At 39.0% G+C, this 14397-nt stretch overlaps 1 protein-coding gene across 1 annotated transcript; it reads left to right on the top strand.

The window, feature by feature from the left end:
- The first annotated feature begins 13044 nt into the window (after positions 1-13044).
- Positions 13045-13446, top strand: LOC138885453 (uncharacterized). The gene has a single exon (XM_070166404.1). It carries the CDS (start codon positions 13045-13047, stop codon positions 13444-13446), a length of 402 nt encoding a protein of 133 aa, XP_070022505.1.
- The last annotated feature ends 951 nt before the right edge of the window (positions 13447-14397 follow it).

Raw genomic sequence — 14397 nt, 5'->3', positions numbered from 1 at the left:
TCTTCCCAATGAGAAGTGACTGCTGCACTGTCGCGTGTACAGTTACAGACAGTCACTTTTTGTAGTTACGTTCCAACTGTATAGTTGACTTGTACTTCTGTCAGGGAACACCAAAGGATCATGTCCCTGTTGTGTTCCTTTTTGGAGTAGTTAATTTGCGGGAAATCAGACTGGACTTCGTTCATTTGAAATGTGTACCAAGTGAGTCAGGTTCTCTATCTGGTTTTTAACATAAGTTTGTTAGATCATCAAAACATAAGAAGCATAAGACAACGACATTGAAAACCCATTATGACAAACATCACTCCGGGAGAACCAAGAGCAATATGTTCTTTGTATTGGTTGGTCTTTGTATTAGAAACAAGAGCAGATTATATGTAAAAACATGCGCAGAAACAGAACCACAATCCATCATTGTGGCTCTGTAGTATTGCACCTATTTGAAAAAAGGATATGTTGTCAATATAAAATTGGGATGCTTCAATGCCGTTGAATTGAATTTACACAAAGGAAGAGATATGTTTCTTTGTGATTTCCCGTTCCTAGGCAAAGGGTCTTTAGAAAGATGCAATACTCAATTTTCAAAAAGACAGTATACAAAAAATCAATTATCTGAAAAGAAAAATGATGTTCCTAGAGCATCACAAAATAAACATGTCTTCTTTGGATAAAAAGAGTAATCAACCCAAAGGCTCCTGATTCTCCAACTAAGATTCCAGTAATAACGACATTTCTCTGATTCTTCACAAGAATAGAAAGTTGTCGATCAATCTTAACTCTTTAAGCAGATATCTTGTGCCTAGTTTCTATATTGGAGTTCTACGGCCAACTTGCAGAAATGACAGGTGATGCTGAGTTGAACAACATAACGCCCTAAGCCAGATATGTAAATTAAACACGTCGCTCTTGAGTTGAGCACATTACGAATCACTTTATAAATCCAACAATTCTCTTGTTATCCTATACTGAACAAATTAAATAATTAGAGTCTATGCCAAAATCTGTTAGAATATGCTAGGAACTCTCGCAGGAGCTATTATTGTTGTACAGAAGATAATTGTTGAAACGGGGAGAAACATTAGCAGAAGATCCCCAGATTACAACATATGAACGCAGGCATATTTACTCTCCATCGCATGATGAAGAGAACTCACAAGCTTCAGCTCAAATTAATAATCTCATATGGCAGTTAAAATGGCTGTCGTATATATACATATATACTTCTACTAATGATGAAGTTAGCCAATTTTGGTACATTCTAACAAATGTAACCTAATGACTTTAGAGGTTCACCACCAGAGAAGGTTTCTCTTTCTCCCTCTTCACTCTCCACCCTCCCCTTGTGTTAGTTTATATGAGTCCACCACACTATAGAGTACCTGGTTCTCTATGAGTTTCTACTGAAAATACTAATGAAACAATAAGTAAATGAGACACAAAATTTTTACGTGGAAAAATCCCAACTCAAGGGGTTTAAAACCACGGCCTACACTTGTAGGCTTTCAACTTCACTAACTTGTAAACACACTATTACAAGCCACTTTGTAATGACTCTATTACAAAGACTTAACTTAACTAACTTGTGATACATTACTACAAGTCACTTTGTCACTCACTAGTTACAAAGACTTCAATTTATGACTAACTCTAGTCACAACACAAACTCAGAAAGTTTATGGTTTTACACAGGGGTTCCTAAGCAACGCTTCTAGCTAAGCAATTTAGGAATTACAATAAGAACAATCACAAAGTTACAACTCAACTAAGGACAACAAAATACTGGATTTAGGAACTGGTCCGTAGTAGCATTTAACTTTGTTCTTCAAGCTCTTGAGAATTAAGTTCACTATTGCAGAAGACTTGAATGCTTGAAGTGAATTTTCAAGTGTTCAAGTGATGTTTTGTTATATTGCTCTTGTTAATACACCTTTGATGACATCACTTGAATGATGTAAGCAATTGGTTGGTCAAAGGGCAAGTGACTACAAAACTGCTGCACTGTGTGCACTGTTTCTGCGGCAGTCACTTTTTAGCTGTGCACAGTTGACTTTCGTACTACTGTCAAGGAAACACAAGGGATCAGGTCCTTGTCTTGTTTCTCTATTTTCTATACTTGCAGTAGTTCAAATTAGCTGAAGTCCTGGCTGGAATCCGTTCATATGTAATGTGTACCAAGTGTGTCAGGTTCCCTATCTGGTTCTTGACAATAAGTTTGTTAGATCATCAAAACATAAGGCAAAGACATTGAAAACCCATCAATTTTCCCCTTTTTGATGATGACAAACTTAGACATTGATAACATGTATCTAGAGCAAAAATTAACCAGATGAAGTAACAGGAACTTCACCAGTTCCCCCTGATTTTATGCTTCCCCCTTAATCAGATCCCTATTTCAATTATACTTCCCCCTTTTGGCATCATTAGAAATACACAAGCAGGAAAACAGCATAAAGAAGTCTAGCCTAGCAAACGCATGCCACATATGTGCATACAACATGATAAAGAAGAAAAACAGAGAATACAAGCATTGAAATAACAAAAGAGGATAAATTATATATATAAAACATATGTCTTTGCTTAAAAAGAAAAGGCAGAATTGGACTGTTGAAAATAGGAGCAGTACTGATACATCCCCACCACATCAAAACAAAAGAAACAAAAACTTCTGCCAAGTCAGAAAAACTAATAGAGACAATCCAGAAACTGGTCACTGAAGGGGTTGCTTAGGGGGCACTAGGAGTAGAGGGCTTGGAAGCTGCAGCAAGAGTTTGGAGAACTAGGTCTATTCGGGCATTGGCCGACTTTTTCTCATTGAGCAGTTCTGCTTTCAGGTTCTTCACTTGTGCACTAAGATCAGCATTTTCTTTTGTCAAATGAACCACTTCCTCATTTGACTCCGGAGCCCCTTGGGCCTGCTGACCTTCCAGGATAGCATTCCTAGCCTTCATCCTTCGAATCTCCTCAGTTGCACTATTTTGAGAATTAATGAGCTATGAGATTGTTGATGTACTGCCTAACCCCCCATTCTTCTCGATGCACTCACACTCTTCCAAAGTTGTTTGAGAGAAGGTCTGCTTCTTGGTTCCTAGCTTGTCTTGTCCCATTGGTACCTTGAAAACTTAAACACTTGCGTAAGTAGAAACCCATATGGAAGACCATGATTTCCATTCTTGAAGGTTGCTACTTTTTGCATGTGTTCGATCATGATAGTAGTCAGGTTGACAGGGTTAAAGCCATCCAGTTGCTCCATTAGAAACAGGTCAGACTTAGAAGTCATGGACCTCCTCTCAGCACGAGGCAATAGAACTTTGTTCACCAACTCGAAGAGCAACTGATAAACAGGGAGTATTGCCTTCTTGTGAATCTGGTCCCCCTTTTGGTTCGCATTATCCTTTACCACAACATTCCGAAAATTATGCCCATACGCATCTTTCACACTAGACACACAAACCGTAGGGACTTTAAGAATATCCTTAAGCAGACTCACGTCAAACACAATGTCCACCTCATTCACCAAGGCACAAATATGGTCGGTATTAACGGGAAAGAGGCTGGCATAAAAGCTTTGAACCTCATCCTCATATACTTTGGGTGCATCCATTTGGAATAGATACCCCCACCATTGAAACTCAACCATTTCTAGGACTTGTCTCATACCAACCATATCCGAAATTGTAGGGTCAAAAGTACGACCCAACAGAACCTTTTGGTGCCTTAATCATTCTAAAGCAGAACTGGTTTCACTTCTCATCCTCTTCGCGAAAACGGGTTCCTTAACAGGTTCCAGCTTTCTTTTGACAAACTTCACACCACTTGATTTTTCTTTTCTCTTAGATTGAGTAACACATCCTCATCAGAAACCGAGGGCTCACTCATAACATCCTTCAACTTTGAACTGGGGGTTGTAACATTCTCTACGGAAGCAGATTGCTTCTTCTTCTAGGACATTTTCACTAGGGAACTAGGTTCCTCTGTTATTTTCGCCTCAACCTCCACTACAGGGATATCCTTATCACACACTATTACATTGTCTTTCACTAGTCACCTCTTTTTCTTCTTACTGCTTTTTCTTCTCTTTTGAAAGGCAGAGTCATAGGCTACCTTTGCTTGCAACCTAGTAGTAGGTTGCTTAGTAGAAGACTCAGGAGTGGACACTCTCATTCGCTTGACTATGAATGGATCAAGAGGAATGTTGTATTGATACTCCCCATCACTATACCTCATCTTAGGGACTTGAATGTCCAAGGGCTCAACAACAAATGTAGGAGCAGAACTGACCTGGTAGTGAGAACCCTAACCTGTTTCCTCTTGAGAGGGGTTAGGTTCCTCACGAGAGGGCCTAGTAGTTTCTGCTAGTGCAGAGCCTTCAACAACCACCATGGCTCCTTCTCCCCCATACCCTGTGTCTCGTTCCGCTGAGACATGGAAGCACTAGAAATTATCTCATGTAAGACACCATCAGTAGATACCACAAAGATGGTCGTGACATTTTCTTCCTCAATAGGCTCCATGGCCACCACAGAATCTGAAGCAACAATGGCGGAAACCTCTACTATCTCAGGACTTTTACCCTGTTCTCCACTTTTTCCTTAATCAACGGGAAACTCAGAAGATAGAGAAGAAGGATCAACAATTTTAGGGGTTTCTGAGATAATCGTCTTAGAACTGGAGGGAGACGAGAAATCTGGGTTAGGAGTGATTTCAGTGATAAGAACATGAATGGTTACAGAATACTCATTGGGGACGGATGACTCAATGGGGTTTTTAATGTTAGAGACGACTGAGGTAGGAATTTTGGAGTTTATGTCAGCCATTGAAGAGATAGAGAGAAAGGTCATTGGAGAAGTTCTAATGAAGGACTATGGTTTGTGAAGAAATGAGAGGGTTTTAATGAGAGAGGATAATTATGAAGAGAGAGATATGAATTGGTTTTGAAACGGTGGTTGTGCTTGGAGAGATGCAATGGTTCAGAGGGATATGGAATGATTTGAAGTGAAAGGACGTGACAATAGGGTCTAAAAGGGTGGATGACATGGCAATTGATATTTGTACCTTTTCAAGACGTGTATTAAAGAATGTACATATCTACTAACCTTTGGTACAAGAACCAAGTTCTTGACCTATCATTGAAAATTTCAATCCTCTTTTATCATCCATGCAATTCATCTACAAATTTCTATAATCATCATGCGTGTTTACCTGTAACAATATTGAAGTGAGTTAGACTTGGCCAGAAAAAGCTTTAGCTAATTTTACCTAAAGGTGATTTTTATAGCCAACTGACGAGGAATCAGGTCCTTAATTGGGCTTCAATGCCCCAACTTCACCCTGTTTCTTTCAAAATGTTCCCCACTTAATGCTTTGGTGAAGATATCTGCAATTTGGTCTTCTGTGCTGCATAACTTCATACAGATCAGCCCTTCCTCCACATTGTCCCTCAGAAAATGATGTCTCACATCAATATGTTTGGTTCTTTTATGTTGAACTAGATTCTTGGCCATGTTGAGTGCACTGATGTTATCATATAGAAGAGGCACACACTCAGTAAATACCCCAAAATCCTCTAGTTGCTGCTTAATCCATAGGAGTTGAGCACAACAGGATGCTGTAGCTACGTATTCTGCTTCAGCTGTTGAAAGAGCCACTGAGTTTTGCTTCCTTGTGCCCCAAGAGATGAGATATGATCCTAGAAAGTGAGCCATTCCAGAAGTGCTTTTCTTGTCCACAAGATAACCTTCATAGTCAGTCATATCCAATAAGATTAAAACTGTCACCTGAGGGGTAATACAGGACCAAGTCCCGTGTTCCCTTAAAGTATCTCAAAATTCTTTTGGCAGCCTTCAAATGAGATTCCTTGGGATTTGATTAAAACCTTGCACATAGACCCACACTGAAAATAATATCGGGTCTGCTGGTAGTGAGATAGAGAAGATACCCAATAATGCCTCTATATATTGTTTGATTTACAGGAGATCCAGTTTCATCCATGTCCAGTCAAATAGCCGTAACAATGGGAGTGTCTATCACTTTTGATGCTTCCATATCAAATCTTTTCAAGAGCTCCTTGATGTATTTTTACTGACAAATGAATGTACCCTTCGTGGACCGCTTCACTTAAAGACCCAAAAAGAAATTCAGCTCCCCCATCATGCTCATTTCGAACTCACTTCCTATGAGTTTTGCAAATTCTTCACACAGAGAATCAGTTGTTGCCCCAAAAATGATATCATCAACATAGACCTGAACAATGAGCAGGTTCCTTCCCCGTTTCTTTAGGAACAAGGTGTTGTTAATTTTCCCTCTTGTAAAACCATTTTTTGAGAGGAACTTTGACAGCCTTTCATACTAAAATCGAGGAGCCTACTTCAACCCATACAATGCTTTGTCTAGTTTAAACACATATTCAGGGTGTTCATGACATTCAAACCCTGGAGGTTGCTTCACATAGACTTCTTCCTGAAGAAGTCCATTCAGAAATGCACTTTTGATATCCATTTGAAACAAGGTGAATTCCATATGAGATGCAAAAGTGATTAGGATTCTAATAGCTTCCATGCGAGCAACCAGAGCAAATATTTCATCATAATCATTCCCTTCCTCCTGATTGTAGCCTTGAACTACTAACCTGACCTTGTTCCTTGTAGTGTTTCCATGTTCATCAAGCTTATTCCTGAATACCCACCTGGTTTCTATAATGGTTCAATTTGAGGGTCTAGGTACTAGGTGCCAGACATTATTCCTTTCAAACTGATGCAGCTCATCTTGCATGGATGTAATCCAATCTACATCTTTCAAGGCTTCCTTGATATTTTTGGGTTCTATTTGGGAGAGAAAGGTTGAGAAGGCAAGTTAATTTCTAGCTTTTGACCTGGTTTGTACTCCAGAATCTAGAGGAGTAATTATGTTTTCAAGAGGATGAGAGCTTTTCTATTTCCAGTTGGGCATTTGAGGTTTATTTGTAGAGGAGCTGGGTATATCTAACTGGTTCTCTTGTGTTCTTCTATCAGGTACTAGTGGAGTACCCTGTACTGCATCAACCACTCTTTCTTCAGCTTTAGTAGTTGTAACTGAAGTACCTGGTTCCATTGAAGAAGAGGTAGCATTGTCTCCACTCATCTCCTTCACTTGGCTCATCATATCTGCCTTTCCATTTGTCATGTCAATGACTTCACCAAGAACCAGTAAGTGCTCTCCATCTTGATCATCTTTAGCACTTTTCTCACAGGAAGGATAAGACTCATCAAAGATAACATGAACACTTTCCTCAACACATTGAGTCTGCTTGTTGTATATCTTGTAAGCTTTGCTTTGAGAAGAATACCCCAGAAAGATTCCTTCATCACTCTTAGTATCAAATTTACCAAGCTGATCCTTTCCATTGTTGAGAACATAGCATTTGCACCCAAATGTTCTTAGGTGAGTCAGCTTGGGTTTCCTTCCATTCAGCAACTCATAGGGGGTTTTGTTCAGGAGAGATCTGATCATGCACCTGTTAACCAAGTAGTAGGCAATGTTAACAGCTTCAGCCCAGAAGTTCTTTGCAATCCCACTGTCGATCAACATTGTTCTTGGAATTTCTTCAATAGTTCTATTCTTCCTTTCCACTACTCCATTTTGTTGGGGGGTTATTGGAGCTGAGAAGTTGTGAGTAATGCCATTTTCATTGCAGAACTCATCAAATTTGGCATTGTCAAATTCTGTTCCATGATCTGATCTAATACACGCGACTCTAGACTTCATTTTCATCTAGAGTTTCTTCACAAAAGCCACAAACACCTCAAAAGTTTCATCTTTAGTTCTAAGAAACAGAGTCCATGTGAATCTGGAGTAGTCATCCACTATCACAAAAATGTATCTTTTTCCTCCCATGTTTTGCACTCTCATAGGGACACATAAATCCATATGCAGAAGATCGAGTGGCTTTGAGGTGTTTACATCTTTTTTAGACTTAAAAGAGGACTTTACGTGCTTTCCTCTAGCACTGACATCACATACTTTCTATACTTTGAACTTTGACATGGGTAGACCATGGACCAGGTCCTTCTGAATTAGTTTGTTCAGAAGAGAGAAGCTTGCGTGCCCCAATCTTCTGTGCCAGAGTTTAGCATCATCATCAACAGCTTTCAGACACCTTAGATCACCACTTTGTATGGACTCGAAATCAACAACATAAATGTTCTTGTATCTCTTGGCCACAAGTACCACTTCACCAATTACCAGATTAGTAACTGTACATATCTTGGATAAGAACTCCACCTTGTTTCCTTTTTTCACAGATCTGAGAGACACTCAAGCGACTGTACTTAAAGACCATTGACATATTACACATTCTCAATAGAGTGAGTGAGTGATTTCCCGACTTTTCCAACTCCAAGAATGTACCCCTTTTTTCTAGTGCCAAAGGATACACTCCCTCCTTGCAGGGTTTTTTGTGAAAGAAAGTCCATGGTGTTCCCAGTTATGTGTTTTGAATATCCACTATCCATGAACCATTGTTGAGTGCTTCCTTTCACTGTTCCCTGCACAAGGAGATCAAGAGTTAGTTTTAGGAACCCAAGCAAGTTTGGGTCCCTTGTATTAGGCAAGAGGATAAATAAGAGCTCTCTTAGTCCATGCAGGTAATATGCGTTTTTTGTGGGTGGAACCTGGTCCCTTTCTAGTAGTTACATTTTTAGCAAACACTTTGTTTTTCTGAATGGACTGGACCCTAGCTTGGCAATTTTCCTTGAAATGCCCATTATTTCCATAATGGGTACACACTAGTTATCTAGTACAGTAACATACTTGCTATGGGGATTGTAAAGGAATTTCTCCCTTTGGAACCCTATTCCCTGCATGTTTCCACCATTATTAACGTATATGGCAGTGATAGCTTCTGAGGACCAGGTTCACTTTAGGGACTTTTCAAGATCATTTTTTAATCTTTCGAGTTCAGTCTGGAGATGCTTGTTTTTCTCAGATTCAGTACATAGACTAGTTCTCACTGCCTTCAACTCATTTTCAAGCCTAATGTGTTCCTCACTGGCTACCTCTTTTCCATTTCCATAATTTCTAGGTTTTGACTTAGTCACTAGTCCCTCTATTGTTTCCCTTAGTCTGCGATCACTACCAAGAGAACATCTCTTTCTTCCTCAATCTCAGTCACTCTCTTCATTAAGGCTTCTCTTTCTTTTTCTGAAGTTTTCAATGGTTTCCTTATGGTCAACAACTACAACTACTAAGTCATCTCTTTCATGTTCTATGTTAGCAATTTCTTTGGTTAAAACAATTTTCTCTTTCTCCAGCTCACAAATAGTTTCCTACAGATCAACTACATATACTACCAGATCATCTCTAGTTTGTTCAGCTTCTCCTAGCTCTAAGTTCAAGGTATCCTTATCCTCCACAAGACTATGATAGGCATCAATCAATACACTAGCTAAAGACATGAGTTTCTTAGGAGAGTAGGATTTCAGATTTCTTTGAACATCCCTGAAATTTACCTCACTATTGTTATCGTCTTCGTCATCATCTGATTGGGCCATCAAAGCAAATATTGAATCATATTATTTTCCTCACTTTCAACTGCCATCATGGAGCTATCACCTGCATCAGTTCATCTTCAGACTCACTAAAGGAGTCTCCTCATGCTGCAAGAGCCTGTTTCACCACATTGTGAGGAACTGGGTTCCTCTTGGCTGCTTTCTCAGGGTTGTACTTAGAGTACTCTTGCTTCAAGAGAGGACAATCTTTGAAGAAGTGCCCAGGCTTTCCTCACTTATGGCAAAGATCATAGCTCTTTGGTTTGCGGGAGTTGCCCCTTTTTAGTATTCCTCCATTTCCTTTGACCATCTTCTGAAATCTTTTAGTTAAGTAAGCCATGTCACTGTCCTCCTCACTCGAGTCATTGCTTTCAGCTTTGAGTACCAGGTTCTTTTCTTTCTTTGGTTCTCTTCTTTCAACGTCTATCTTCCTCTTCATCTCGTAGGTCTTCAAATTTCCAACCAGCTCGTCTATGGTCAGCTCCTGCAGGTCCTTTGCTTTTGTAATGGCATTCACCTTGCTTTCCCAGGCAGGATACTAAGAATTTTCCTCACTAGCTTGTTTCTGGGAATGATTTCACCAAGCGAGTGTAACTCATTTATGATAGAGGTGAATCTTGTGTGCATATCTTGAATAGATTCATCGTCCTTCATCCTAAATAGTTCATACTTGATGGTGAGCATATCAATCTTGGATTGATTCACTTGAGTGGTTCCTTCATGTTCTATTTGCAAAGCTTCCCATATCTCTTTTGCAGTTTCACAAGCAGAATTCTATTGTATTCATCAAGTCCTATTCCACATAACAAAATTTTCTTGGCACGAAAACTTTTCTCCACAACTTTTCTGTCTGTGTCAGTGTATTCTTTTCTGGTTTTTGGCATTGTCAATGGAAGGTCTCCAACTGCCTTTGTTGGGATGTAAGGACCATCACATATGACATCACACAACTCAGAATCTTTAGCCATGATAAAATCATGCATTCTTGTCTTCCACCATCCATAGTATTGACCTTTGAACCTGGGTGGTCTGTATGTGGAATGACGTTCTTCAAAGTTTGGTGGAGCAGCCACACAGATCCTTCCTAGGTGTTATCCTGATAGGAGGAACCCGCTCTGATACCAATTGTTAGTTTATATGAGTCTACCAAACTATAGAGTACCTGGTCCTCTATGAGTTTCTACTAAGAATGCTAATAAAACAGTAAGTAACTGAGACACGGAATTTTTACGTGAAAAAATCCCAACTCAAGGGGACAAAAATCATGACCTACACTTGTAGGCTTTCAACTTCACTAACTTATAAACACACTATTACAAGCCACTTTATAATGACTCTATTACAAAGACTTCAACTCAACTAACTTGTGATACACTTACCACAAGCCACTTTGTCACTCACTAGTTACAAAGACTTTAACTTATGACTAATTCTAGTCACAACACAAACTCAGAAATTTTATGATTTTACACAGGGGTTCCTAAGCAACTCTTCTAGCTAAGAAATTTAGGGATTACAATAAGAACAATCACAAAGTTACAACTCAACTAAGGACAATAAAATACTGTATTTAGGATCTGGTCCGTAGTAGCATTTAACTTTGTTCTTGAAGCTTTTGAGAATTAAGTTCACTGTTACAGAAGACTTGAATGCTTGAAATGAATTTTCAAGTGTTCAAGTGATGTTTTGTATAATGCTCTTGTTAATACACCTTTGATGACATTACTTGAATGATGTAAGCACTTGGTTGGTCAAAGGCAAGTGATTACAAAACTGTTGTACTGTGTGCACTGTTTGTGTAGTAGTCACTTTCTAACTGTACACAATTGACTTTCGTACTGCTGTCAGGGAAACACAAGGGATCATGTCCTTATCTTATTTCTCTATTTTCTATACTTGCAGCAGTTCACATTGGTTGGAGTCCTGGATGGAATCCGTTCATATGTAATGTGTACTAAGTGTGTCAGGTTCGCTGTCTGGTTCTTGACAGTAAGTTTGTTAGATCATCAAAACATTAGGTAAAGACATTGAAAACCCATCACCTTGGTAAAATTTCCACCCCAATTGCCTCTACTTATTGCCTAAAACTTTATCTAGGGACAAAAATTGAGCTGAGAAAGCTTCTCGACCGAGTTAGAAGAAGAAGAAGAATGAAGAGTTAATGAAAGGAGAATAACATATTCAGATAGTGGTTGGTGGAAAATGTGTAAAGAGAAATAAAACAACAAAACTATACTTTCCAGTTGTTTACTCTAAAATCCGAGTAACAATTGAACTTATATTGTGGTTTTAAAGATATGTGATTTAATCTTATACCAATTGATAAACAAGCTAAATATATAAATTGAAGAAATAAATTAAGTCAAACAAGTATTCAAGCCAAGTCTCGACCTCGAGCTATGACAGCATCGAGGTGGGCTAGTAAGAATAGTAAATTATAAGGCAACTCTGATGAACAGTAAGCAAGAAAGTGATGAATGTATATTCTCTTGTTAATGAATCGTGTCTTACAAATGAATAGGCTCCCTTTTATATAATAGGGGTGTTAGCCCAAGTAAAGGTTAGTTTTGAAGACTGACAAAGGAACTCAGGATGAACCTGGTCCATCCCTCAGGTGCACAAAAACGGGCAGATTCAAGCATGTGCGTTGCACGTGAAGGAGATAAGCTTAACTTGGTGTATTTAATATCTCCTGAATGAAAAGGTAGCATAATTGATAAGGAGAAGGACTCCTTAGTCAAAGAGAACACTATCCAAGATAAGGAAGGAGTTAGAAGTTGAAATCAACTAGAACTCTTCCACCAAGGAAGAGTTGCATCAGAACTCTAGTTATTTCTTCATCTACTAACTCTATAAATTGCAGGATGTTCTCATATTACAAGTGTTGCACAAAAACGCAGAAGTTAAACGTGAATTGAGAGCAAAATAGCAAGGCTTTTTGCAAGCAGTTCATGTGTGATTCAAGGGTGCAAACCTGAAGCTATATGAATCAGATTAAAGAACTAGCTCCATAAAGAGTTTTATGTGTCTTTCTTTATTTCTAGTTCAATTGCAGTAGGTGTTTTCATATTGTACCTTTCAGCTTTATCTAAAAGCAATTATAATAGGTGTTTGAGTATTAAAGTTAGAGTTAACTTGAAGTTGGCGCAACAGTTAGAGGCTGGTTGCTACAACGGGATTAGAGGTAATCCTTAGGTTTACAAAGAGTTTTTGTAAATGCTGTTTTAACTCAGTGATTTAGTGAAGTATTGGGGAAAATCCTACTGAGTAGTAGGTCGTAGTTTTTTCACCTTTTGAGCCAGGTGTTTTCCACCTAAAAATCTCTGTGTTCTTTTTTTTGTACTTTTTATTCCGCAAATAGTAGTAGTTAGAACACCTAGAAGAACCAGGTTCTTCTAGATTGAAAAATTGGGTACCACACAAATAACCCCCCCCCCTTTTGTATGGTATTGACGTTTAGAACATCAATTGGTATCAGAGCGGGTTATCCTTGAAGAGGCTAACACCTTAGGAACAGATCAAGATGAGTGCACCACCTGGAAACTGGGAAGAGCAATCCACTGATAGGCCTCCACTCTTTAATGGCCACTACTACTCTTGGTTGATAAATAGGATGAGAGATCACATCATCGAAGAAGACTATCAGCTATGGGATATTATCGTTGATGGTCCCCTGGCTACCATGAAGAAGAATGCTGAAGGAGTAGATGTGCCAAAAACAAGAGCTGACTGCAATGCTGAGGACTTGAGGAAATGGGAAAAGAATGCTAAAGCGAAGAAATGGCTTGTGTGTGGACTTGGTCTAGATGAGTATAGTAGAATTCAAATCTGTACCACTACTAAGAAAATCTGGGATACTTTGCAAGTGGATCATGAAGGAACACCTCAAGTGAAGAGGTCTAGAGGAACACTGCTATATTCTTAATATGAGAATTTCACCATGGAGGAAGGGGAAACCATCCTGGAGATATATACAAGGTTCACCACACTGACAAATGAACTTAAGTCTCTTGGAAGGGTTATTCTTGAAGAGGACAAAGTTGAGAAAATTTTGACAAGGGTTTTGCCAGTCACTTGGGAAAGCAAAATCACTGCCATTCAAGAATCAAAGAACATTGCCACTCTTAAGTTGGATGAGCTAATTGGAAATCTCACTGCCTATGAACTTAGAAGGCAAACCATGAAGATGGATGCACCCAAGAAGGAAAGGAGCCTGACATTCAGAATCACTGAAGGTGCTGATCTAGAGGAAGATGAAATCACTATGATCACAAAGAACTTCAAGAAGTACCTAATGAGAGGAAAGGGTCCTTCCAGAAGTGGAAGCTACAATAAACTAAGGGTTCATGAAAAACAAACCAATGAGGGGTGTTACAAGTGTGGGAAGACTGATCACCACATCAAAAACTGCCCTCAATGGGAAATAGAATGGCAGAAGGAAAGAGCTGAACGAAGGAGTAGGAAGAAGGAACAGGTTCAACCAAAAGGGAACAAAGGATCAACAAAGGCTATGGTTGCTGCCTGGGGAGATACATCAGATAAGGAATCAGAAGATGAACAAGCTCTTATGGCCATAGGAGAATCAGATGATGAACAAGAGGTAAGTATTCTTCATCTCAAAGACAAGATTAAATTCCTGTCTAAAGAAAGGTTGTCTGAGCTATTGCGGGATTTCATTTTTGAGTTTGAGATAATTAATAATGAAAAGGAAGAGTTGTCTAGGGAATGTATGATCCTAAAAGCCAAGTGCAAAAACCTAGAGTCTAGGGCTAATGAGAGTGAAAGTGAAAATACTGAGTTGAAGAACCAGGTTCTTGAACTTGACACTAGTGTCCTAGAACTTAAAACTAAAACTAGGAACAGGAAAGAAGAAAGC

This window comes from Nicotiana sylvestris, chromosome 2 (assembly GCF_000393655.2).
Source record: "Nicotiana sylvestris chromosome 2, ASM39365v2, whole genome shotgun sequence".
NCBI classification, from domain to species: Eukaryota; Viridiplantae; Streptophyta; class Magnoliopsida; order Solanales; family Solanaceae; genus Nicotiana; species Nicotiana sylvestris.
The sequence above is the reverse complement of the archived record's forward strand: the minus strand, read 5'-3'. Positions and strand labels throughout refer to the sequence as shown.